The sequence below is a fragment of the Pipistrellus hanaki genome (assembly GCF_964339955.1).
Source record: "Pipistrellus hanaki genome assembly, chromosome: 3".
Lineage (NCBI taxonomy): Eukaryota > Metazoa > Chordata > Mammalia > Chiroptera > Vespertilionidae > Pipistrellus > Pipistrellus hanaki.
The window spans coordinates 153,129,499-153,157,118 of record NC_140505.1 but is presented as its reverse complement, the minus strand read 5'-3'; the positions used below and the strand labels follow the sequence as shown (position 1 = coordinate 153,157,118).

General features: G+C 40.2%; 1 protein-coding gene across 2 annotated transcripts in view; it reads right to left on the bottom strand.

Moving 5' to 3' along the window:
* Positions 1-6,642: 6,642 nt before the first annotated feature.
* Positions 6,643-27,620, bottom strand: part of PKP2 (plakophilin 2) — a 73,265-nt gene continuing 52,287 nt past the window's right edge. Inside the window, exons 7-13 of one of the 2 annotated variants that reach the window (XM_084877865.1) lie at positions 25,554-25,671; positions 24,308-24,472; positions 22,875-23,048; positions 19,573-19,726; positions 15,606-15,795; positions 9,726-9,813; positions 6,643-9,585 (exon numbers count right to left, since the gene is read on the bottom strand). In XM_084877865.1, the coding sequence (XP_084733991.1) occupies positions 9,517-9,585; positions 9,726-9,813; positions 15,606-15,795; positions 19,573-19,726; positions 22,875-23,048; positions 24,308-24,472; positions 25,554-25,671 (958 nt within the window). In that variant the 3' untranslated portion in view covers positions 6,643-9,516. The remainder of the gene's footprint in view (positions 9,586-9,725; positions 9,814-15,605; positions 15,796-19,572; positions 19,727-22,874; positions 23,049-24,307; positions 24,473-25,553; positions 25,672-27,620) is intronic. The other variant, XM_084877866.1, reaches the window with a different exon arrangement.

Sequence of the window (27,620 nt, the reverse complement as noted above, 5' to 3'; positions counted from 1 at the left end):
GCCAGCACTCACAGGCTGGTGACTGGACTCGGCACACTTACCTCTTTTGGGATTTGCTTTCCCAGCATAACAGCAGCTGGAAAATGGCCCCCATCTTCCTACCCAACTGCATGATAATGGCAGACCATAAGCTGCATCCAAATCCCTAACTGGAAGGGTCTGAAAAACGTAGTTTTTTTTTTTTTTTTTTTTTTTTTTTCCTTCTAGCCCTTAGGATACAATAGGAGGGAATTCAGAAGAGGTGTGACTGGACACTGTCTCAAAAGACAAGCTCCATGATGCAAATCCCACTCATCCTTATAGGGCTATATATTATTCTTGGTAAGGTTTCTTAAACACAGGTCAGAAATCAGATGCCTCTTGTCAAACAGAACCCTGGTGGATACATTGTGGTAGGCAACTGTGGATGGTTTTCCAGTAGGTCTTTTAAAGATGTTTGTGACCTATGTTAGCTGTTTACTCAATGACTGTTTTCATTGTCTAGAAACTTTCCTCTTGACATTTGTCAGCCAGTCCATGGTAGAAAACAGGCTTTGCTGGTCACATAGTTTTATGAGCTGTGTTTCAGGTATTACTCACCTCCTCCCCAAGCAATATGCCCAGAGCATGCTTTTTAGGGGAAACCTGATACCATTCGGTCAAGCCTGCACTTCCAGTTCCCTGTTGGAATGGCATTTATTTTTCCATTGAATAGAACCAATTTCACAACATGGCTGAACACTGCTTTGTAAAGAGCTTTATCAACAGGATAAAGGGATCTGAAGTCCTAAGTTAACTGACTGAATTACCTTCTCATTCTCTATATTCTCACTAGCAATTTTAATCTTTTTTTTTTTTAAACAAAATATGTATTTTATTGACTTTTTTACAGAGAGGAAGGGAGTGAAATAGAGAGCTAGAAACATCAATTAGCTGCCTCCTGAACACTTCTCACCAGGGATGTGCCTGCAACCAAGGTAAATGCCTTTGACCAGAACTGAACCTGGGACCCTGGAGTCCGCAGGCCAACGCTCTATCCACTGAGCCAAACCAGTTAGGGCCAATTTAAACTTATAGCTGACATTTTGATCTAGAATAGAGGTTTGGAAATTTCTTCTTCAACTTGATTTTTGCTCCTTACAATGGTGTCAAGAAGTAACAGAATTAAATTTGATTGTGAGTTATGAAAACCCTCATAATAGCTTACACCTCCCAAGATTTTATTTCTTGCTCACGTGTGCAGTATCTGCAGGTAAGTGATCCAAAGCTTGTGTGACGAGGTTTCTCTCAGGTCATTGTCCTGCCACAGTGGAGTGTGGCCTTCACTTCTGTGGTCCAGGTAGCATCAGCATTCTAGTCAGAATGGATTAAGAGTACAAAAGAGGGGAAAGGGCGCTGGCCCACTGTCTCTTACGGAAGGTTTTGAGAAGCTGCAGGATTATACTTCACTTACATCCCACTGGTCAGCATTGAATCATATGCCTTCACTCAGCTGCAAGTAAGACAGGGAAAGGTAGTCTTTATTCTGGACACCTGTCCTGTTAAAAATTCTATTGTATTAGGAAAAGGTGAGAAAGGGTGTCGTTGGGGTGATGTGTAGACCATGCCACACCAAACTTTCATACAAATATAAAACATTTACTGGTTCAGAATATTCTTCCAAAAAAAAAATCCAATCTTTTTTACTGTATAGCTGACCTGACACATTACTCTTACTTTTTAAATAGAAAAAGTATTTCCTATTAACATAACCTGAGTTAACAAAACACGTGGTCTCCTGCTGCAACCCCAGCAGCCAGAGGGGGGTCCGTCACCGTGTTGCCCTTGGGAAGTTCACCTGATTCGAGTTCTTCAGGAGGATGGAGTTTGGAGTTAAGATGGGCAGGACAAGGGCCTGTGGGTTGTGGATTACAGGTCAGCAGAAGAAAAGTGAGGGAAACCTGGAGCACGGGGAGGGGCTCAAGGGGGTGAGGAGGTTCTGTGGGTAAGTTCTCCCTCATCTCCTATCATCACTCTTTCCTGGAGTTTGATTTCTGCTCTAAGGTGATCCTCGGCACACAGCGAAAAGCAGGGGAATACAACTGGAGATGCTTGGGTGGCAGCCAGATCTACAAGAGGGAGGAAGCAATCACTACCTTTTCTTGAGTACTGAGGTGCCAGGCATTTTGAAAACATCTTATTTTATTTCCTAAAAAAATCCTATGATTTTTACCAATGAGGTAAAACCCTCAGAAATTTAAAATAATGCTCCAGAGTCACAGAGCTAGTGAGAGGTAAAGTCAGAATTCAGGAAAACTTCCAGTCAAGATGGTGCAGCAATGCCCTGGCTGGATAGCTCAGTTGGTTAGAGTGCTGTCCCAATATGTCAAGGTTGCAGTTCAATCCCTGGTCAGGGCTCATGCAATAATTAACCAATGAATGCATAAGTGAGTGGAACAACAAATTGATGTCTCTTTCTTTCCCTTGTGTTTCTCTCTCTCTCTCTCTCTCTCTCTCTCTCTCTCTCTCTCTCTCTCTAACAAAACAAAACAAAGCAAAACAAAAGATAAAATAAGTAAAGGCTGTGCTCACAGAAAATATGCAAGATCTGCTCAATACATAGAAACAAACATAGAAATCAAACAAAATGAGAAGACAAAAATCAAAACAAAAAACAAGGTCCAAATGAAAGGACAGAACAAAATTCAAAAAAAAAAAAAAAAAAAAAGAAGTAAATGAAATGGAGACAAGCTGATACAGAGTTCAAAACACTGGTTATAAAGATGCTCAATGAACTTAGGGGAAGAACAGATGAGAACTGCAACAAAGACATAGAAACCACAAAATAGAATTAGTCAAAACTGAAGAATACAATAACTAAAATGAAGAATACATTAGAGGGAACCACCAGAACATTAGATGAAGCAGAGGATCAAATCAGCGATCTGGAAGAAAAGGTAGTGAGAAACCCCCAAAGAGACAGCAAAAAGAAAAAAGAATTTAAATAACTGAGGATAGCTGAAACCGATTTGGCTCAATGTATAGAGTGTCGGCCTGCGGAATGAAAGGTCCCGGGTTCGATTCCTGTCAAGGGCAAGTACCTTGGTTGCAGGCACATCCCCAGTAGGGGGTGTGCAAGAGGCAGCTGATCGATGATTCTCTCTCATTGATGTTTCTAACTCTCTATCCCTCTCTCTTCCTCTCTGTAAAAAAATCAATAAAATATATTAACCCTTTGCACTCCGCTGTCCCCTCTCAGGGGACATCGGAATTCTAGCATATCACTCGGATGTCCCCTCTCAGGGGGGACATTGCAGTTAATTAGTGATTACGGGGAATTGAGTTAATTCAACGCACGTGTCCGCCGCAAAGTAGCGTCGAGTAGCTGGTAGCCAATGTCCAGAATGGTTCGGAGTGCAAAGGGTTAAAAAATAAATAAATAACTGAGGATAGTTTAAACATCAAGCATACCACATTTGCATCATAGGGGTACCAGAAGGAGGAGAGAACAAGAGATTTAAAGCTTATTTGAGGAAATAATGACTGAAAACTTCTCTAATCACGCAAAGAAATAGACATACAAAAGATGTCTATTTCTTTGCCTGGTTAGGGAAGACAAAGAAATAGACATACATAAGAAGTGCAGAGAATACCAAACAAGATGAACCCAAAGAGGTTCATATCAAGACACATCAGATGAAAATCCCAAAAGTTAAAGATAAAGAATCTTAAAAGTAGAAAGAAAAAAAAAAGAAAAAAAAAGCAGTTAGTTATGTACAAGCTGAGTTCCCATAGGTATCTGATTTTTCAACAGAAACTCTGCAGGCCAGAAGGGAATAGCATGAAATCTTCAAAGTGATGAAGATGAAAGACCTACAACCAAGATTACTCTAACCAGCAAGGCTACCACATAGAATCAAAGGAGAGATAAAGAGATTCCTAGATAAGAATAAGCTAAAGGAGTTTATCACCACCAAGTCAGTATAGAAAGTAATATCAGGTACTATTTTATGTGCTTTACAATTATGAAAACATTTAATCCTCAAAAAAAACCACCCATGAGGTAACTACTACTTTCATTCACATGTAGTAGATAAGGAAAGCTGAGGTTCAGAGAGAGTAAGTGGAGAAAGCAGTGGAGAACTCACAATTTGAGCTCAGGCTAGCTGGTTTTAGAGTCAGTCCCCAATCAATCAACATTCTGTCCTCTGAACTCTCCAAAGAGAGACAAGCCAGAGACCCCACATTTCCCCAGCATGGAGACCTGAGTCCGTCATTATTGGTTCCCTCAGGAGCCCTGGTCACCCCTAGCCCTGTTCATACAGCCCCTCTGCACTCTCCAGCTATGTGACTTGGGAATGTGTCGTAACCTCTCTTCAGGTTATTTTCACATATAAACATAAAATAAAAAGAAAAAAATATATACACACTTCAGAGGTTGCTGTAGGACATACATAATATATCTACTATTGTTGAGTTAGCCTCACAAGTCTCCACTGTTAGAGTAACATAGCACTGCTCTCCAGCTAACTATTGCAGATTCTTTAACAGTGTTTCCCAAACCATGGCCTTCAGAATGCTTTCCCTTCTGCTATTTTAAACAGCTCTTATGCCAATATGTGGCATTTTGATTGTTTTTCTTTTTCTTTTTTTTAATGTTCAATCAATATCACTACACCTTTATTTGACATATCCAAGCAACTGATTGAAAATTGGCCAGTGCCAGGTCCAAGTACTCGAATTGTATTCCTGGTTCATCCACATCACAGGTGTGGCCTGCATGTCATACACACAGCAGCTTTTTCTGACTGAATTTTGTTCCGCAAATAGGTAATGCAAATAGGTAATGCAAATAGGTAATGCTGAAGCAATTAAAAAACAAAGGCACGCTGTAATGCAGTAATGGAAGTTTCTGGATGCCAACTCTTTGACACAGAGTCCTTATTCCTTTAAATCTGTGTGCACACACTTGTGGGAGTGACCCACTCAATTCCTTCCCTCTGTACTCAGTCCCTGTTCATCTAGCCAAATGTGTGTGTGTGTGTGTGTGTGTGGGGTGTTTCTCTCTTTTCCGTGTCCATCTCCATCATGGAAAAGGAAAAAGTTTGGTTGCTGAGTGGAGGAGCTGGGGGTTAAGAAATTAAAGTAAGAAAGAGACCAAGAAGCAGAAATAGATTATAAAGCTGGGAGCTAGGTGGGCACCATTCTCTCTGATGGAGGCAGTGAACCGAGTGTTCTTTCTTGAATAAATCACAAAAAGAGCCTTTCCCCCCCGCTTCTAGTCCTTAAAAGGCTACATTAAATTTCGTAATAGATTAAATGGTCAATATCAGTATAAACTAAAATGTTAGACCAACTAGTAAAAACAAATTTTATTTTGAAAAGTTTGTTGCTTGTCATCTGGCAGGCTCAGTGGTTGAGTGTCGACCTATGAACCAGAAAATCAGTTTGATTCTGGTCAGGGCACATGTCAGGGTTGCAGGGTTGATCTCCAGTAGGGGGCATGCAGGAGGCAGCCAATCAATGATTCTCTCTCATTATTGATGTTTCTATCTTCCTCTCCCTCCCTCTCTCTGAAATCAATTAAAAAAAAAAAAATAAAGTGTTTGTTGTGGGAAGGAATCCTATATAATAAAAGGCTAATAGGCAAATTGACCAAACAGTGGAATGATCGGGTGGGGCTGGCGAGCAGGCAGTGCCAAGCCAGCCAAGGCAGGTGCCAGCAGGCAGAGGAAGGCAATGGCAATGGGGGTGGCAGTGGCAGCAGGGTGATGGGGGTGGGGCCGGACACTCGCTGGCTAGCGCCATCTCCCGATAGACCCATGAGTCACCTTCTAGAGCACACGTGTCAAACACAAGGCCCGCGGGCCAAATCCAGCCCGCCAGGCCTTGCAATGTGGCCCGCACCGCGCTGTCATCACTGCACTCCGCTGTCAGTTTATGACATTGTCAGTTTATGACTGTTCAGTAAACCATTCGGCCCGCGATTTAGGCTGGATTTTAGATTTTGGCCCCTTCTCTGATTGAGTTCGACACCCCTATTCTAGAGAGAGGCCAGATTGCGGCTTAAGCCTGTTCCCTCAAGCAGTTGGACATCCCCCAAGGACTCCTGGTCTGTGACAGGATGTAAGCTGGGCTAAGGCACTCCTCCCCCCCCCCCCTCCCCCACCAAGTGCACAAATTTTCCTGCTCCAGGCCTCTAGTAAGTATAGGTAAAAAAGGCAACAAAGGCAACAAAATTAAAAAGAAAAAAATTATGGTACATCTACACAATGGAATATTATGCTGCCATAAAAAAGAAGGAATTCTCATCATTTGCAGCAACCTGGATGGAACTGGAGAACATCATGCTGAGTGAAATAAGCCAGTCAATGAAAGAGAAACACCACATGACCTCACTTACTTATGGATGACAAAGAACATTATAAACTGAAGAACCAAAAGATAGATATAGAGACAGTAAAGCAACAAGCAGACTGTCAAATTATAGCGGGGAGGGTAGGGAGATCTGGGGGAGATAAGAGATCAACCGAAGGACTTATATACATGCATATAAGTACAACCAATGGACACAAAACTCTGGGGAGGGAGGGAATGTATTGGGGGGGGGGCAATGGTATATGTACAAAGATAATAATTTAATTAAGAAAAATTAAAAAAAAATTTTTTATTGATTTTAGAGAGGAAGGGAGAGAGAAACATCAACGATGAGAAAGAATCATTGATCAGCTGCCTCCTGCATGTCTTCTACTGCAGGAGGATGGAGCCTGAAACCTGAGCATGTGCCCTGACTGGAAATCAAAGTGATGCTTCTTATCCACTGAGCCACACAACAAACACTTTAATACAACAGTTAGTGAGTCTTAAGTTGGGCTAGTCACAGGATCATGTTGGGCATTAGTTGAATGAATGCTGGCATATTTTTCTTCTCTGTCACTTCAATTAGAACGGAGTTTTTTTCTGATGCAAGAAGATACTTTAAAGAGGACATGACCAGATGCCCTCTAAATTCCCTCTTAATCCTCAGATTCTGTGATTGATGCTTCTTCAATTTTGCTTAAAGTACACATATACTGAAGTCTCGTCATTCCAATGCAATGAGTTCATCACATGTTATTTAAAGGAAATTTCATTTATACACACACACACACACACACACAGGTATTCCCCATTTCCCTTTTCTTCTAGGAAATTGCTTCTTCAGAGGGTGATTATATTGGTTTCAAAGTGGTTTCTCTACCCATGCTGTTTATTTTCCCATCTGACATGTTAATCTCCTCTCTATTTTGTCAGATAATTCTTTAGTTTTCCCATCGGTATAAACAAATGTTTCCAGTTATAGAAATGGCAGCAATATCCCATATTCCCGAAGACCATGTAGAATTCCTGACAAGGCACAGCCCTATGGAACTCTTAGCATGAATATATGCAAAGGCTCGCTCAGCTGGTCAGTTCCTTTGATGACATGGGCACAGTCTGGGTACATGGGAAATAAAAGAGCTTTGTGTGTGGACCAGTGATCAAAACTGATAATCAATCAAACATTGACCTCCCCCAGAGATGTTCACCGATACAAAGTATAAAATTTTTGTAAGCAGAGTGACAAAGCAAAACACAGGAATCAAACATAGTCTATCTTTCGTGGTCACAGACTCACTCCATTTACTAAAATTTAACAATAGCTAACACACTTGTATGTGTTGCTAACACACTTGTGTCTCCATTTGAACATGTTTTAGTCACTAGCTGGACCTGTCTTTCTTGCACAAAGAGTTAGTTGGTAAAGGATTTAGGACTTTAGTTAGGGAAGAATTACAAAGTATTAAACTCTTAGTAATTAGATTAAAGTTTATAAGGTCAAATCCTCAAATGTCACATCAATCATATCACATATACTAAGATATATAAATTAGATGCCCAGATACTAATGCAGGCAACATTATTTTTGCCTAACTTTGTGCTGAACTTTACTAAAGGCTCCTCTAGTGCTTTAAAAAATACAGAAACTTCTTGAACAGAAATCAAAGATACTCCAAATGCTTATTGTCAAAACTCTGGAAAAAGATAATTTCTATCTTCCATATTTTAAAAATGGGTATCAAATAATTCAGATTAAACTAGGTTAGTAACTTCAATCTTCTCCATTGAGCTATTAAAATGGAAAAAATTTCAAGTTCTAAATATAATAAAGACGTACACATTTAAATAGAAAATGGCAATTTATTTTCTATTACACTTTTCTGGACAAAAGGAGATGAATTTTTTCCTTTTTACTTTCTTATAACAAACATTATCAGATTTCTTCTAAAAAGCAAAATAAAACAGAACTGTTGTTGAGAAGACTACTTCATTATGAATGGCATAAACCATAGTCCAGTTAAAATAACACTTAATACAGATTCGCCCTAATAGACGATGTTGTCAACTTTTACATATTAGTACTTTTCATATCACTTCTGGGTGGCCTAGACCCATTTATCCTCAACATAATGTCTTCATTTTTCTTCTCTAGAGGTTCCTTTACTTAAAATAATGGCTAGAGGAAGATTATGAGACTTAGTGGCTTTGTGCTCTTTTCTAAATGTTGGGCAAAGTTGGGCTGGTTGATAAAGTAACTCATTAGAATGCCCTGCAGTTTGAGAGACCTTGATTCCTTTTGTAGCTAAATATAGAGTCCATTCTTCCACCAGCCACTGCAGAGGCTGAGAAAGTCCAGGAAATAGATTACATTGAGTGTTACTGTTCAGAAGAGACTTGCATTTAATGCTGTTATAGGTAACGTATTTCCTTAAGCAAAAATCTCGTTTACTCAATGGTTAGAGGAAATAGTATTATAAATTTCATAGCCAAAGTTCCTTTTTCTGTAGAAAAGATTTTAAATCTGTTTGATCACTACCTTTCAATTCTTTTTCTTATAGACACGCATGCTTCATGATTTAAACTTCTTAAGTTCATTTAAAGTCAGAGAAAAAATTCAAGAGGATAAGTACAAGCACAAAATAATAAAAAACAAACAAACAAAAAAACAGTTTTGCCATTAAATTTTTTCCTGGATATCTTAGCAAATATTTGTCCTTTCCATTTGTTTCAACACTGCAGAGACCATATACTCATGGCCCTCTGGTGAAGCAATGTGCATATAAGTGACAAAACATGGAAACCAGAACATAAAAATGTAGATAAAACTTTTAAAATCTTAGTAATACTACAACAGCTTCTTTCCTTATTTATTCTGTCAACGTCCATTCCACACGAATTCACATTTTGGTTCCAGGAGGCCATGAACCGTGAGCCCTGATCCCAAAGCCCAGTAGAGCCTGAAGCCAGTGTCTTCTGGTGGCAAACTTGTGAAAATGTTCTGGAAGACTAATAAAGTCACATTCCGATTATTTGTCTTCTGGACTCAGGGGACCATAGAAATAGAAAAGAATAAAAACAAGGCATGCTTTATTTCTGAGGTTTCTTGGACTGGGAAGTAGAAAAATAGGTGTTTTCCTTTGGGTTTTCTTGTGGCCGAGAATGGTGAGGTTGGGATTTCCGAGAGCACTCTCACTTTCCTCAGTCTTTAAGGGAGTGGTAGGCTTTGGCAGTCCGGCTGTTGACAAAATCTGTCTTCTTAAACTGAGCCTTTGGAATAAGCAAACAAAAATGTGAATGGTAACAACATTTTCACACAGAAAACTGCAGTTCTTAGTGATTTCCCGGACAAGTGGGCTATTAGGACCTGGCTCAGCTAACTAGGACACTTGCCTTTTGAGCGCTCTTACCTTCTTGTAGGCATTGTGGAGCTCCGTGTGTGACCACAGGGCATATAAGAGAACAGAAGCGGCTTTGCTTGCTTTGTTGGAGGCAGAGCTGAAAGAAGAAAAGGACATTCCGAGATCAGTGAGAATGAGTCCGAGGCTCGGAGGTTGGATGGTCTGTCAATCTTCTTTAACTGCCATTGCTCAGTAGCCATCCATTAAGTCAGGTTATTCACAATGACAAGAAAATCAAATGGTAAGCTTCAGGCCAGGAACCTCTTTTATAATGATATATTTTAAAATATATTTTATTGACTTTTTACGGAGAGGAAGGGAGAGAGATAGAGAGTCAGAAACATCGATGAGAGAGAAACATCAATCAGCTGCCTCCTGCACACCCAGTACTGGGGATGCACCTGAAACCAAGGTACATGCCCTCGACCGGAATTGAACCTGGGACCTTTCAATCCACAGGCCAACGCTCTATCCACTGAGCCAAACCGGTTTCGGCGAAAGTATCATTATTTTTAAAATTTTTATTGATTTCAGAGGGGAAGAAAGAGGAGAGAGAGATAGAAACATCAATGATAAGAGAGAATCATCGATAGCCTGAATCCTGCATGTCCCTCACCAGAGATTTTGACCACAACTGGGGCATGTACCCTAACCAGGAATCAACCATGACCTTCTGGTTCAAGGGTTGATGCTTAACCACTGAAACATGCTGGCCAGGCTAGAAATTATTTTGAGAAAAGAATTTTTTTTATTTTTATTGGTTTTCAGGGAGAGGAAGAGAGAGAAAGGAAACATTGATGAGAGAGAGCAACATCACTGATTAGCTGCCTCCTGCTGGGGATTGAACCCGCAACCTGGGCATGTGCCCACACTGGGAATCAAACTGTGACCTTCTGATTCATAGATTGACACTCAATCACTGTGCCACACAAGCCAGGCGAAAAAATCTTTTAAAACCACTAACAGTGCTAACAAATAAATAGTTTATAGAGCAAACTTTTGCTATTTATAAACAATATGTTACAAATCCTTAAAATTATTTATAGAATACAATTTATATTTGTATATTTATATTGTCATTTATAGAATAAATATATTTGTATGTTTATAATGTGTGTGCATGTATTTTTTTATCATATACATGTATCCTATATAATAAAAGTATAGTATGCAAATTGTCCTCTTGACAGGGAATTCATCTGGGAATGCAAATGCAGGCAAGTGTGACTGAAAAATGAGACTGAGTGACTCTATAGGTAGGAATAATTTTTTCAAGTTAATCAAATAAATGCCTGTTGGAGCATTTGTTAAAATAGGTTCAAAATGTCTTTGTTCTTGTGTAGAGCAAATGTCAAATGTGTTCCTGTTTTAAATCCAAGTCACTTCTGCATTTGACATTATATTTAGTTTTTGATGTTTAGCTTTTAAATTTGTCCTAAATTTCCTGTTTCTGGCTCAGGAGAAAATGCTTTCTTTGATCTTTTTCTCTTCTATCACCTGAACTTTCTTTTAACAAAGAAACATATCTTTTATCTTCCCTATCATAGGGGTTTGTAAACATGCAACCGAAAATAGAGAATGCAAAGCTGTATGGAGAAGCGCATGCTGGGCTCCTTCCTCAGCGAAAAGCCTTTCTCTTCCTCACCGACCTGGCAGAGAGGGTAAGGCAGATCGGCACCCTACAGAAGTCAGTTACCGCGTGTGTTTCTCAGACTGGCTTGTTTATAACCCAGACACTAAATAATCCATGAAAGCTATGGGTCTCCAATATTTAAAACCGGAAAGAGTTCAACAGCAAGTGAAGGGTGACCGAATTTACCACCCCAAAATATGCCTCTCTGGCATGGAATTATTTTAGGCTGATTATTTTTAAGAAACAGCAGACCTAGAGAAAGTTCTGAAAACTGAGTGGAAGAGACATTTATAGGAAAATCTCCATTTGTCAGGAGTATCTGTACCAGAGAGTGAGGGATGATGAAATCTTTAGAAAGTTTGACCAATGGAGAAGGCAATGACTTCAACCTGCCTAACAACCCTTGTTTACTGTGCTTTTCCTGGGAACCCCCCAAACTGGCCTCCCCTCTTCCCCAGCATCTTTTGTTGGTGGCGTGGGCCATTTCTAGGAGTTACTCAGTTTTCCTGGGTCTCTCCCAAGGATACAGGTTTACATGTTATCAAACTTTCTTTGTTTTTCTCCTGTTAACCTGCCTTTTTTATTGCAGGGTGTCTCAGCCAAGAACCTAGTGATACCGTTGTAATTAACCTAGTTATTAACAACAGGAAAGGAGCAAAGGGAAGGCCCAATGTTATAGACGTGTCATTTAGGCAGTTTCACCAGGAAGTGAAAGCTTTACCCTCCCCGGGGAGCTGCCAGGCTATTCCCTACAGTGCCTTCTGAACCCGTGAAGTTTGGGTGACATTGGAAAGGTACTTGTTTGTCAGTCACACCCGGGAAAGGGTCATTGGCCAGAATGGGCGTGGCCACTGCGAGCACAGGAAAATTTAATCCAGCGTTAGCTCTCTTGTTTTCTTGGTTCCTCTTATGCTCTTAGCGTGCTGTGCTCTTGGGTGACTCTTGGTTTCAGGGATCTCATACTCCTGCTTCCTGCATTCACCCACATGACCACCCCTACACACAATGGACTAAAGGGCTGTGTAACTAGCTGCTGCTGACCTGGACCTCGCTGCAATGTGGGATGGGAACTGTGGACACTGACTCTGCTTTCAGCTCTACCGAAGCCCCAGCTGCACTCCTTCAAGAACAGGATTCAGAGAAATGGGACTTTGGAAACCTAGGGATGTAATTCACCGCAAATAAAAATCACTCATCCTCCTGTGTGAGATTAAAAAAGTTCTTTTTCTTTCTTGAGATATCATAAGGACTCTATCCTCAATATCTCAATTCCCCCGATAACACTAGAAGGACAGAGAAAAAAGTATTTTTCCTCCCCTTCACAAGGGTGTTATGTGTATAAAATTTGTTTATAAGTTGGCTGTTGACACCTGGGAATTCATTTATTCAAAGATAAAAGATATAATGATAATTGGTCCCCATTCTAGCCCACCTGAAAGGATTTCAACCTAGAATGAAACCAGAGGATACGAAATAGAGAATGTCATGCATGCCCCCTCAGAAGAGAACTTACGAACTGAGAGACTGACTGCCAGTAAGTGTCTGGTTAGAGAAGACTGAGACTCCCCGGTAGCTTGCTGCAGGAAGGGTTACCAGCACTGTCATTTCTCTGCTATTCCTGAATGAACTCAAATTCTGGGAATCTGAGCTTGCCTCAGTTAATGTCTTCATTTAAGTTGATGCCATAAATTACAGACCAGGTGTACAACACTTTAGCAAGCAACACATTCTTTGTTGACTTTTTCTCTTTTCTTTTTTTAGGCAGGGCATGTGAAGACTGGCTCACAAATGGACACTTGGGGCGACAAAGAAATTACAGATTAGCTCATCCATATGTTGCTAAGCTACAAGAAGTTCCCAAAAGTGAAGGTGCTAAACAGGGGTAGTTAGATAGTTATTAATAAAGAGAGGGAGACCAAAGGGATTCAGACATTACGCTTAATAAACTAGGGAGCTGAATCAAATATTAAGCTTAATAAACTGGGAAGCTAATCGCACATTGGGTCTGCTTCACTAGGAAGTTACAGCATCCCATTAAGCTGGATTTACCAGGAGGCTACAGCATTAGACTCATGAACACACTCCAGGGGACTATGGAGGAGACTTAACTCTCCAAGCAACCAGGAAAATCTTCCTGGGGGAGGGGGGGGGGGGGAAGAGGAGTGTGCTGCCTGATGAGACCAGATTATGGGATGGAAGAGGAGAGAAAATTCCTCTGCTCAGCACATGCACAGTAGAAACCAGATGATGCAACAGAATTCTTAGAAGTCAACATGGCACAGAAGTCTACTTTGAAGCATGTGAAATAAAAGCCAGAAGGTGACTTAAAGAGGCAGAGCCTAGCCTGGAAAACTCCGGGAAGAGACTCAGATTGGACAGGGGGCATGAAACCCTGGTAGGTCCAGGAAAGGGACTGGTTAAGGGCAGGGCCTAATGAGAGCCCAGGAGAAATGAGAGGGAAGTGGGTTGGATGGTTTGAGGGACACCTTGCTAGTTATGGAGAACCAAGAAAATACATGGAGGATTATCAGAAGTTTCAGGGAAGTTGCTGCTAGAGCCTGCCCGCTCTCTATATCCCCGAGGGTGTATTATTTCCCTTCACCCCAATACAAATCTTACCGCTACATTTAAATTCTCCATGCATGAGCCCTTTGAAATTTCTTTCTTGAGACACTACAAAAGAGCCCACTTTCACCAGCAACAATAGTGTGCACTCCAGTGTGTCTGTTACGTCTGAGTACTCAAATAAGTAAAATCATATGGTCTTTTGAAAATTTGCTTAGAAGTTTGGATGACTACTGCAAAACGTTGTTTCTGTTTTTGCAGCAATAATTCTTTTCCCCCACAAAGACAGACCAACTGCTATTTGCCAGGCTCTGGAAATAGGTGAATATTTCCTGCTCCATTTAATTGTGTGACTCTGAATGGGGCCTTCCCTCCCATGAGCTTTGCCGAGGGGGGCTCAGAGCACAAGGGGTTTACACTGGGTGGGGCTGTGGTAGAGGGCACAGGCGATCATCCAGGGACACACAGACCCCTCTGCTCACCCTGTGTGGCCAAGCACATGCTTGTCCATTACAGATAAAGTCCATTTGCTTTGCAACTCATTAGTACTGGGCTATAACACTTCTCTCTTTTTTAGACAGTTATAAAAGTAAGTTGTCTTTAACAAATCAAACAATTCAGAATTGTATAAAGAGAAAAAGATAATAATCTTCATGCCCTCTTTAAATCCTATCACTCTAAATGAAGTAATAGTAATAATTTGATTATACAAGGGTTTTCATTCTCTTTGTTCCTTTTTATTTTATTACTAGAGGCCCGGTACATGAAATTTGTGCACTTGGGGGGGGGGGGGTCCCTCAGCCCAGCCTGTGCCCTCTCACAGTCTGGGAGCCCTCAGGGGATATCTGACTGATAGCTGCTGTACTCGCCAGCTGTGAGCCCTGTGGGAGTGCATTGACACCAGGCCAGGGGGCAGTTCCAGCAGTGAGTGTCTGCTCTCTGGTGGCCAGTGCATTGTCATAGTGACCAGCCAGTCGACTGGTTGTCTGGTGGTCCAGTCGTAATGGTCACTTAGGCTTTTATATAAAAAAATTATTTTAAATCCTCATCCGAGGATATTTTCTTATTGATTTTTTTAGAGAGAGAGAAAGGGAGAGAGAAACATCGACTGGCTGCCTCCTATACTTGGCCCAACAGGGGATTGAATCCACAATCCAGTTATGTGCCCTGGCTGAGAATCAAACTCACAACCTTTGGTGTATGTTCCAACCAACTGAGCCACATGGCCAGGGCTCTTCCGTCCCTTTCAAATGGGGAAAATTCAAAGACAGAAACTGGGATGTGGGATGATGTATATGCATTAGACCTTCTCTTCTCAAAAGGAAACAAGAAGTGGGAAGAGATGAGACAGAGGAAACAGAGAGAGGAAGAACATATTATGCTGCCTCCCACTTGTATTATCACTACTTCTTCTTAGCCACCTGGGCCAACACAGCTCCACAGATTTCAGTGAAGGGCATTCCCTGTCCATAGTCCTCCCACTCTGCCTACATACTGCTGTTCTTAAATCACAGCTGTAGTTCTGGGAAACAAGTGAATTCATCAGGTCAGTGAAATGCTGGAAGCTCTGGAGTTTGACCCTTCTGACTGTTGCCTGTGGTCCACAGGGATAATGTTTACAACTAGATTTACACACGGGAGTGGTGGTGGGAAAGGGGAGACAGCCTCTGGGCAGATGCTAAAGGACTTACGTATCGCCGGCGCTGATAGCCATGATTTTCTGCAGGCCCCCGGTGTTGAGAAGGTCCCGGGCATTCTGGTAACTATTCTGGATTAAGTTGTTCAATGTGTAACAGGCAGAGGCTGTGGTTTCAATGAGAAGCTCAGTACTTGGAACTGTGTCAGGAATTATGGAAACCAAATCAGGTAGAGTTTCTTTGGCTACAAAATGAAAGAAAAAGAACACTTGATTAAAAAGACTGTTTTTTTAATCTCAATATCCCAGGAAGTTTTGGGAAAAGAACATTTTAAAGAGGAAATACAGCATATGGAAAGATGTAACATCTCTAATACTGGAGTTTTGAAAGGATTTTTAAAAAGATGTATTTGCTCAATACACTGGAAATCTTTTCAGAAAGGAATTTGATAGAAATACCAAGAAATTTAAAAATTTTCACATTCTTTGTTTGACTCAGTAATTCTACTTCTGGGAATTCATACTAAAGGTATCACTTTAAAAATAGGAAAAGCTTTATGTATAAATCTTTATTATAGCATTATATATAAATGCAAAATTATAATAAGCCTAACAGAATATAATTAAAATACATCTGTAAAGAATTTTATGCAAAATATAACCATGAAGCACACAAATAATAAGAAAGTATGTATATTAATATTCTATATAAATTTTTATATTTATTTACATAAAGAACACATAATATTATAATATTAGGAAACAATTTTATTATTTTTTCACCTGAGTTTATGTGACACCTTGAACGGTATTTCTCTCTATGAGTCTACATTGTGATCAGTTACATGACTATCTGAATTCCAGATGTGGCTACGGGTCCCTTGATGACAGTCATAGTATTTGTTTCCGGATGTCTATCTTCGACTGCCTTGCCTATAACAGAGACCTTGGATAACAGGAACTGAACAATATGGCATCCTTTGATGACACCTGGGCCCCACTGACAGGAGAGGCATATCTTCTCCTCAAAGGCCGGAACACTTCCTTTTTGACTGTGTTTAAGCATCGCAGCAGAGTGTGAAGGACTTAGATCTCATTCTCTGAAGCCACGCCTCTTTAGTTTCAGTCCTGTCTCTGCCACTTAATGGCTGTGTGGTCTGGGCAAGCTATTGTACTTAACCTCTCTATGCTTGGTTTTCTCTAATTTGTAAAGTGGAGTAATAATAGTATTTACTTCAAGGGCTGTTTTGAGGGATTAAATAGGTTAATATGTGTTACTGCATCAAAATACCCTGTGCCTTGTAAGCTCTCAACAGAGACGAATTACTATCAGAAGGCTTCCTCTTTTTAATAAGTTAAATCACAGAACTAAAGGCCTTGAGAACATGACATTTCCTTCCACTCAATTCAGGTTGAAAACATAAAAGTCAATCTGTGACAATCACAACAGAAAATGCTCAGTCTCTCTGAAGGTGCAGTGGCAGCTGCTGAGACCGGGCTGCCCACAGTGAGAACTATCACTGATGAGTGAGCCCCCTCCCGCCTCACCACCACCAGCAAGTCCACTTCCGTAGCTCAGTTTTAAGGTTGAAAGGTAGGGTCATGTCTAAGGAGTGAGAATTATAGAAGATAGAGTCTTTTAACATTTTGTGTCATGTTTTTTTTTTCTTTTCTTAGAAAATATAACTGTTTACATCGGCAAAGCTTAACACTCCAATATAGAAAGGGAGAGTCTCTTTTATTTCTCTTCCTCTCTTATTATAATATAAGAATAAATTCTTTTGTGTATTCACAACTGTAAACATACTTTGCCTCACCCAGTGTATATACACACACATACACACACACACACACAGTGGGCCTCCATAAATACATTCACTTACTCACTTTGGAACAATTAAAATTGGATTTTTAATAGTGAAGTCTAAAATTAAAGGCCTTATCATGATATAGGAAGGTTATAGATCAATGTTATATTGTTTTTTAAAAAAAATATATTTTATTGATTTTTTACAGAGAGAAAGGGAGAGAGATAGAAAGCTAGAAACATCGATGAGAGAGAAACATCGACCAGCTGCCTCTTGCACACCCCCTACCGGGGATATGCCCACAACAACTGTATATGCCCTTGACTGGAATTGAACCTGGGACCTTTCAGTCCGCAGACCAACGCTCTACCACTGAGCCAAACCGGTTTCGGCTTTTTATTTTTTTATTTTATTTTATTTTTTAAAAATTTTGTACAGAGAGGAAGGGAGAGAGATAGAGAGTTAGAAACATCGATGAGAGAGTCATCAATCAGCTGCCTCTTGCACATCCCCTACTGGGGATATGCCCGCAACCAAGGTACATGCCCTTGACCGGAATCGAACCCAGGACCCTTAAGTCCCCAAGCCGACGCTCTATCCATTGAGCCAAACCGGTCTTGGCCCAATGTTATATTGTTGAGGGAGATTTTATGTAATGGCTAAAAACCAAAGACATGGATGTTTGAAAATTTCTGAAACAATGAATGAATGTGAATTGAGATGCTAGAGAGGTATCCAAATACTTCCTGTTGCTTGCACACACTGTACACTGTTACCTGATCCTGGGAAAACACTGCTAGGTAGCGATTACTAATCTCTCCCTGTTTGGAGCAGTTAAATGACCAGTCTCGGTGACCTTGGTGGCACTGGCAGATGCAGGTCCATGTCCTCTGCAGGAGGCCTATTACTCCGTCACCACACCAAGCTGCCTATCTTCACATTAAAAAATATATATATATATAAGTGTTACTTTTACTTCTTTAAATTGAAATAAAATGTGATGCTTGCATTCTGGGCCAGACTTGGAAAGTTTTACCTGGCCGTGAAGTCCCTCAAGAGAAATACAATACATGCATTTCAAACATATTTTCATTTATTTCTGCTTAATACGCTGAACTAAGACAGGTCCTTTTTACTCAAATTATGTATTTGACTTAAAGCCAATTTAAAATGTAAAAACTGTATTTATCTTGCTGAAGCCTCATCTCACTATTGCCCTGACAATGGGGGGCGGTTTGTTAGTGAAATCATATTCCATAAACTGCGGGGCTACAGCTTCATCTTCCCCGAGAGAGGACCTGCGCCGAACCTGCAGCACTTCTGCATAATATTTTCATCATCATATTTTCATAAAGTTTTAAAGATGCAGTCAACATCTTATTTGGAAAAAGAAAAAAGTCAAAGGATTATGCACCCCACTGAAGCGGAGCACAAAAGCCACATAGACAATGGGAACACTCCCATAATGCTGAGAGTGCCGGTGGCAAAGCTTCTTTTAGATCCGCTGAAAACCTTCCAGGCTCGTTACATTTATAATGGGCATGAAACCACCTGTCCAGGGCTGGGCTGCCTGCTGCCTTTGGAAATGACATTATTAAAACATAACCACAGACTTCAATATCTCCCATGCCGTGTGTGTGTGTGTGTGTGTGTGTGTGTGTGTGTATGTGTGTGATTTTAGAATCCACTCCATTAAATAAACCCACAAAAATTTGTTTATAATTTCAGTGAAGTGACTACTTTTAGAGAATTAGGAAGCATACTTAATTTTGACATTATCTTCCCATTATGTCATTTTATAGTTTTTTACTTGATTCACAGTTATCAGGTATTTCTAAGTATTAAGCAAGTAAATAAAACATTGTTATGTGATAGTATAGCATAGTTATCATCCTTGTCAATACAGACTTCCATAAAAAGGAGCAAATATGTTTCATTGTATTTATTCTAAAACCATCCATGCTGAATCTTCTGCATAATTAAAATGAATAAACAAAAATGCTGGCTATGAAGAAATATCCAGTAAGAGACCCAATTAGAAAGCCTACCCTTGATGCCTGGGTGCACAAGAGTCAGGTCTAGTTATCACATTTTTTATCTTTATTCATGTTTTCAGCCCATCATTGTAAAAAAAAAATGTGATCAGGACAATGCTTCATTGCATTTGTATTTCCAACATGGTCACACTCCATGTAGCCATTCTCACTGACTCACCAATTTCATTGCACAGGGACAGGTTCCGAGACAGGTTCCTCAGCAGGGAGACTGCGGTCTTCTTCACACTCGGGTCCCCCACGTGCAGCATCTTCCGGGTGTGCTGCAGGCCATTTTCCTTCTGGACCACGGTGTGCGCTACTGACATCGGCATCTGTTTCGTGGGACACATCCTGTAAATGCTATTGCATTTGATTTCACGATAATACTGTTTCTGTGGATGCTAGAGATTGAGCAAGACGTTTTCAAAACTAGAACTGTGACTAAATCAGCCTAAAGATACTGTCTTTACATTCTTTTTAGGGTTTCAATTGAATTACTGGTAAAAACAGTTTATGCAGTGGTTTTTAATATAGCATTGGATTTAGTTAGCTACTATATTTTTTTGCATCTGTTTATAAATAAAATGGGCCTGTCTTTGTCTTTCCTTTCTGTTGATCAGTCCACCTTTTATTCACAGTTTTAGTTCATCACTGTGAAATGAACATGATAAAGACAATGTTTTGGTATCACCGTTGTAGAATCAAAGCTATATTTATTGGTTGTTGGCTTAGTCATCTTTTCTGTTTTGTCTTGTTCAAATTTTGGCATTTTACATATTTCAATGAAGTTATTTGTTTCCAAAAAAACAGTTTATTATGAAAGAGACACTGGGCTTTTTAAAAAAGAAATGCTTTGCTAGTCAGACTATCTGTAAGTCCATGCTCTGTGTCAAAGGCTCATGTGCTAGTTGTAGGTCCAGGTCCTCTAGAGGCAAACCTCTAGAATTAGGCTGGTCGCCTACTTTCACCAGGCATCTGAGTTCTGACGAGGCTCTTCCCAGCATCAGCAAGCCTTTAACAATACCCAGGCCTTAGCTTGTGTGTGGGGAACTTTATAGAGTTTTATTTGAAGCTAATTTGAGGTCACCATGCCAGAAATTTCCAGAAATTTCTGCAATTCATGACCATTCTTCAGGGTGTATCTTCTCTGTTTATCTTATTCAAACACAGCTTGTTCCTTTTTGCCCCCCCCCCCCCCCCCCCCGCCCCCAGCTCCCTACAGATTGTGTCCTTCTCACATTCCCCACTGTACCTTCTAGAACAGGGCTCTTAATACAGGGTCCAGGATGGATTTCAGGGAGGGAACAGATGGCCCTTAAAACTACTCTTGCGTTTATCTTTCTCAGGAAAAGGGTCCATAACTTTTATTACTCAGGCTTCTTGATTCAAAAAAGTTCAATAACCACTATTTTAGAATGTTTGTTTTACTGTAAACACTTTATCTTTCACTAATTCACAAAACTCCCCATTAGACTATTTGCTCTCCTCTGAGAAGAATCCTCCCCTGTTGCCGTCTAGACAGGAGGCAATTTATGTCTAGACGTAGGTGGGCTTACGATTCCTCTCTCTTCCCGATGACTAGTCTAGATATTTGCCTTCCGTCATATGCAAATCTTTGCTCTCCTGTGTTCCTGCCATCCAGCTCTGTCATCCACATAGCATTTTCTTTGTCATATCAAGCCCTACTTCTCCTTTCCCAACATCCACTGGGGCTTTAGAGGGCTCAGAGCCTTCTCCTCCTCCTATCCATCTATCCATTGTACAATAGATGACCACTTCAATTACCTCTTAGTCCCTAGGCTTCCTAAAGGTCCGTTATGAATACAGGTTTATGGAGTGGATTTTTTTCTGGAATCATGTATAATGGCTTGCTTCTCATGTTTTTCTATTTAGTGATTCTTTTTAAAAATTATAAAACCAAGTATTTTTTCAAAATCACACCATCTAAGCATAACAAAGTTTAAAAAAATCAGAAAAGGTATTCATAAAAGTAAAAACTTTAATAAAAAGCATCTCCTAACTTGCAAGAACAAGAGTCCTTGTAACATTGTTACATGATGCTAATAATCCTATATAATAAAGAAGTAATATGCAAATTGACCATCACACCCTCACACAGGATGGCCCTCATGTGGTCACAAAGATGGCCACAAGATGGCTGGCAGGGAAGGGCAGTTGGGGGCAACCAGGCCTGCAGGGAAGGGCAGTTAGGGGTGACCAGGCCTGCAGGGAAGGGCAGTTAGGGGTGACCAGGCCTGCAGGGAAGGGCAGTTAGGGGCGTCCAAGCCTGCAGGAAAGGGCAGTTGGGGGTGGCCAGGTCTGGGTAATGTGCCCACATGTGAATTTCAGAGGCATGGATTTGAGCAGGGGAGGGTCACTAATACTTCTGCCACTGAAATGGTAAAGGAGGAGTAGCATCTCAGTGGAAAATCAGAGTGTTTTACCAAAAGGAATGATAAATGCTGGGTGGGCAAACACAGCAGATGTCCCCTGCAGTGTGGAGTTGGGAAGGACATCTGTGCTTTGTGTCCAAGAACTTCAACTACACAATAAGAACTGCTTCTCACTTACTTTATATGAGCAAAGTCAAAATATATAAAACAGTAAAAGGTTATTCCCACCTTCATATATTTTGCACCTTGCTACACATAGTTAGGGATTCTATAAATATGTAACTATTTGAACTAAAATTATTTGCCTTGATCATAAAATGATTAGAATAAACTCCCTCAAAATAATTCATGGTATGGCCAGGTGCCAAGTACCCATCCTTAAAGGGAAAAGCATCTTATAGATAATAAAAATATTTATTCTTTATTTGAGAAGTCATAGTCATTCTTTAATGAGTTTACACAGAAGCTTGCTCTGTTCTGAATCAAATTGTTCAGTGCTAAAACCAACATTTATCTTAGCATTGTGGTTAAGAATATGTATGAACAACTTTCAATCTTTTTTATTTTCTATAAAATGTACTTGTGCTCAAACAGAATGGGAAACTACCAAAGAGACCTGAATGACACAGGGACATTAATTTATTATCTTACCTTCTCATTTTCCCATGCTGAGCTTCCCAAGACTACTATCACTTTCCCAAACCACAGAAGCCCTCTTATTACCACCAGCCAGCTTACAAGAAGATGTGAATGGAGAGAATTATGCTAAGCAAAATAAGCAAGTCAGAGAAAGATAAGTATCACATGACCGCACGCATTTGTGGAATCTAATGAATAAAATAAAATGATGAACAAAATAGATCCAGAGATAAAGAAGAATGGAACAAACTGTGGAACCTCAGGGGGAAGGCAGAGGAGTTGCATAGGTGGGAAGAGATCAATCAAAGAACTTGCATGCACATATGCGTAACCCATGGTCACTGAAAGCAGGGTGGTAAAGGCCTGGGGCAGAGGGTGGTGGGGTGGGCTAGAAGAATCTCTATAATGTCATTACTGTACAAAGTAGGAAAACAGACATGGTACTCACTGGGCCAGTTCCTGCCGTGAGATTCTGGAGGGCTCCCAAAGATGCTTCCTGGGTGTAGCTTCGGCCACTTTTGGCGATCAAGGACAAATACATCCGGATCACGATGGAGTGCCACAGCCACTCCACACCCTTGGGGTTGCTTTTTTCCTCAGGCATGGGCATGTCCTGGTACTGCTAACAACACACATGATGAAATCTAGAATTAATACTTTCAAGGGATTTCTACAATTCTACACCCACACCAAGAGACTAGGAACACTGAGACTATGTAGGGGTGTCGAACTCAATCAGAGAAGGGGCCAAAATCTAAAATCCAGCCTAAATCGCGGGTCGAATGGTTTACTGAACAGTCATAAAACTGACAATGTCATAAACTGACAGCGGAGTGCAGTGATGACAGCGCGGTGCGGGCCACATTGCAAGGCCTGGCGGGCTGGATTTGGCCCACGGGCCTTGTGTTTGACACATGTGAGAGACTCATAATTTGTATAGTAAGAAGCCCCTGAAATGGAAATGAAAACACAAATGTGTACGATTCCCGGTCGCTTCACTTTTAGCCCATGATGACCATTTCTGCCTAGCAACATCCCACATCCTCAAATTTCCATTTCATTGTGAGAAAGAACTCAGGGCATAAAGCATAGGCTGCCCTAGAACAGTTTCCAGGCTGCTGGTAAATGAAAAGCTAAATTAGGCACAAACGCTCTGAAGATAAGAAACACAGTCCAGTGAAGTGGCCCGGGATCACATCAGGATTCTAAATTTACCAGTTGTTCTCCAAGTTCACAAACACCACGACACCCCGAGGAGTTGGAGAGGTCACATTCTTTTAGTTTTCATAAAATGCCAGGGTGAACAGTATTCCTTCCTACAGACTTGCGTTTTGGAATGAACGAAGTTTGTTTTTAGAATGTCCAAATCTGAATATCTGGGCTGTTTTTAAATGTTGAAACAACTTATATATACCATTGGCTATGGTGTCTTAAGCTGATTTCCTAAGCAACAGGGCATGAAGCAGTATGGTTTTAATGGCTAACAATGCAAATCTAGAGCTGGATTGCCTGGAACTGAATCTTGTCCCCTCTTAATTTGCTGAATAATTTTTTTCTGGGAAAACTGATTAGCCATTTTGCAACTGTTTCCTTTTCAATATATGAGGGTATTAAGCATACACACATTGTAGGGTTGATGTAAGGATGAAAATAACTCAAAATAATGCCTGGCATAAGGGGTGAGCAAAAGTAGGTCTACAATCGTCCATGTGAAAATTAATTCAATAATTAATAAATAATAACAGAATAAACCCTGTGCTTTGTGTACTCACAACTGGAAACATACTTTTGCTAACCCTAGCATACTAAGTACATGGAAATGTACCTACATAACCACTTTTTCTTTCAAAGTTCCCCCCTCCCCATCTCCTCCCCACATACCTCTTTTATTTTCCTGCTTCGATTGCCAAAACACCCAATACTTTTGTTGTTGTCCATCTGGATATTCCGGTTTTGAATATAGTTACTTTGGGAATATTTCTCTGGGAGCTCTGCCTCCAGCTGGTAGGAGAGGTTATGAAGAATGCACACACAGTTCTCTGTGGCCTAAGAAAACACACAAATATTGATCAGATACATATAGACATCCCTTTGCAAGTGTGTTATCACAGGACTTACTAGGTTTTAGATCTTACAAGGTTTACTGGATGCCTGGACTATAGGGAGACTGGGGGAATAGAATGAGGATGGCCAGAAAGGCTAAGGCCAGACCATGAACGATCACAAGCACAGTGCTAAGGCGTTGAGGCTGAATTTCTTGAAACGTTGGAGAGCCCTTCTAGTTTACTTTTTAGAGTGGGTTCAGAATGTTCTGTATTTTATGTATATAACTTAGTAACCATGTGAAACTGGAAAACAAGAGGAGAGGTGGTTTGTAGGGGCTAATCAAGAGCCGATTGCAATAATCAATATGAAAGTTGTACAAACTAGGACAGCAGAGGTAGGCAGGAATGATAAACCAAAGGGCATTTCACAGGTAGAATGGGCATGATTTATTGCTGTGGGATGTCAGGAGAGGCAGTTCGAGATTACCCATATTTCTATTTTCATTTGGTGGATGATGGTGATTATGAAGAAAGATTACACAGAGAAGGAGCAAGTTTGGGAGGAGGGAAGAGTTGAATTTAAGTTCATTGCTGAACATGGAGCATCTGGGCTCCTTTTGAATATCTACACAGAGTTGTTAAAAAAAATAGTTAGAAATTTAAGTCTGGAAAATAGAAAAAAATGGAGCTTGATATATTTTAATATTTTTAAGTGTGTATAAGAAATCCTCATCTCAATAAATGAGTTAAGGAATAAAGCTAAATCCAAACTACTACTTCAAGAATACTCTGGCCAAAATTGGTTTGGCTCAGTGGATAGAGCATCAGCCTGCGGACTAAAAGGTCCCAGGTTTGATTCCAGTCAAGGGCATGTACCTTGGTTGCAGGTACATCCCCAGTGGGGGGTGTGCAGGAGGCAGCTGATTGGTGTTTCTCTCTCATTGATGTTTTTGACTCTCTATCCCTCTCCTTTCCTCTCTGTAAAAAAAAACCAATAAAATATATTTAAAAAAAAGAATACTCTGAAGAGTCTTAGTAAGACAAAATAATTCAGCATGTAAGATATTTAACTCTTGCGTCACCTTGTCGTCTGGCTGGTAATCTGCAATGGTTCCTCTGACATAATGGACCAGCGAATCAATCAGTCCATCACATCGTCTCATCACTTTCCTCCCATCAGGGCCAGCTGAACTCATGTTTCTACCAGGAAAAACAAACAAAGAAAAAACCCATCAAGCATAGGCCATGTATCCAATAGGCCTCTGTTTCAAAGCTTTACTTGATGCTTCTTCCAAGGGTTTGGAAAACTAGCGAATTTGTTAAAGAGAAACAGTCTTGCCTTGTGGTCTCTATCAATTGTTCAGTGATCATTAAATCTGTACATAGCTTCTAAATATATTCATATTAGAGGCCCAGTGTACGAAATTCGTGCATGGGATTGGGGGAGGGGGATGTCCAACATCCCTCTTGCAATCTGAGACTGCTGTCTCCTAACCGCTCACCTGCCTGCCTGTGTGATTGCCCCTAACCACCCTGCCTGCCTGCCTGATTGCCCCTAACTGCCTCTGCCTCAGCACCCACCATTGTGGCTTTGTCTGGAAGGACATCCAGTCTAATTAGCATATTACCCTCTTATTATATAGATAACATGTCATCATCAATAAAAGGCTCTGCTTCATTCTAAGCAATAAGGTCATAGCATTATTTACTTAATCTTCACCCATTTTTGAGAGGGTACTCATATGAGGCAAAGATTTTGCAATTAAAAGAACAAATGACACAATAGACAGTGTGTACTAGGACAGCAAAGTCCCAACTTGCTCTGTGACTTAACTCCCAAGGTACAAATAGTTACTTAAATTCATTGGGCCTCAGTTTCCTCATTTATAAAGATAGGGTGCTGGTCTCTATTATTTGAGGGTTTTTGTAGGCTTCAGTGTAAACTGTTACTGACAAATATTAAACCAAATGCAATAAAATGTGATTATTCTATAATTAAAGTGGCAGAAAGTCATGAAAAATGCAGGGTTCCACAGTGTGTTTGACCTAAGTAAAAAAAAATGACCTATAAATATCTTTGCACTTAGTCTATTTCTAATTTTGCTAAGCTGTGACACCTTTCTATAAACAGTAACTAGATCCACAAGCAGAGATTGTTTCCTTATAGAGAAATGAAGTTTATGAAATATGGTAAAATAATGCATTTGGGGATTATGTTTTAGATCCAGATCATGCCGATATTCAGGTATTACTGTTACCATGTTCCTTTGGATTAAGTTTTTCTTGTTAGCATTAACCATTAAAAAATACCCCTCCCCCAAAATTGTTAATCTCCTTGTTAACAAAAATGGCAAAAGATCAATGCCTTTTGCCAACTTCAATTGCTATGAACTATTACTAAAAAATGTACCTTTTTACTGGTAGGTAGAATATTCAAAGCACATTAAAGACTTATTTATAATGTCTCAATGTCATTTTGAACATCAAAAGAACTACAAATCTAAGAACTTTTGGGGTCTTATTTTCTTCATTTTAAAAAAACAATATACTGCCCTAAGTGATTTCAGAAAGACTTTCTGCTCCCCAATACTGCTTTCAATTCATATCGTCAACGAACAAATGTGCCTGGCATTATAGCAAGAACTAAAGGAAATAAGGGAATAACACACAGCACTGTGTGTTCTCTGCTCCCATGGAGATGACATCTATAGGGCAAAACTGATGATATGGAACTGTTTTTAACCAAGAAAAATGCAATTTCATGATTCAACCTAATAGTTGAGGAGATAAGACAAATACACCTAACATTAAGGATACTAACAACTTAATGGTTGCAGAATTGATACAACCAATTTTTCATTTTAACAAAATCCCTCTGTGACCTTACTTCTTTTTTGACATTTCTAATTAAAGATTCCCTTCCTTACTTAATTTTCGCTGTACCTGTAAACCTTTGACACTTAAAAAAAACAAACAATCCTCACCTGAAGAGAGAGGAAGGGAGGGGAGGTTTGCGGGGAGAGAAAAGAAAATGGGGATCAAACCCACAATCCAGGAATGTGGCCTAACCAGGAATCAAACTGGCTACCTTTCGGTCCACTAGACAATGGTCACTCCAGTCAGGCAAATCTTTGATATTTGGTATATTC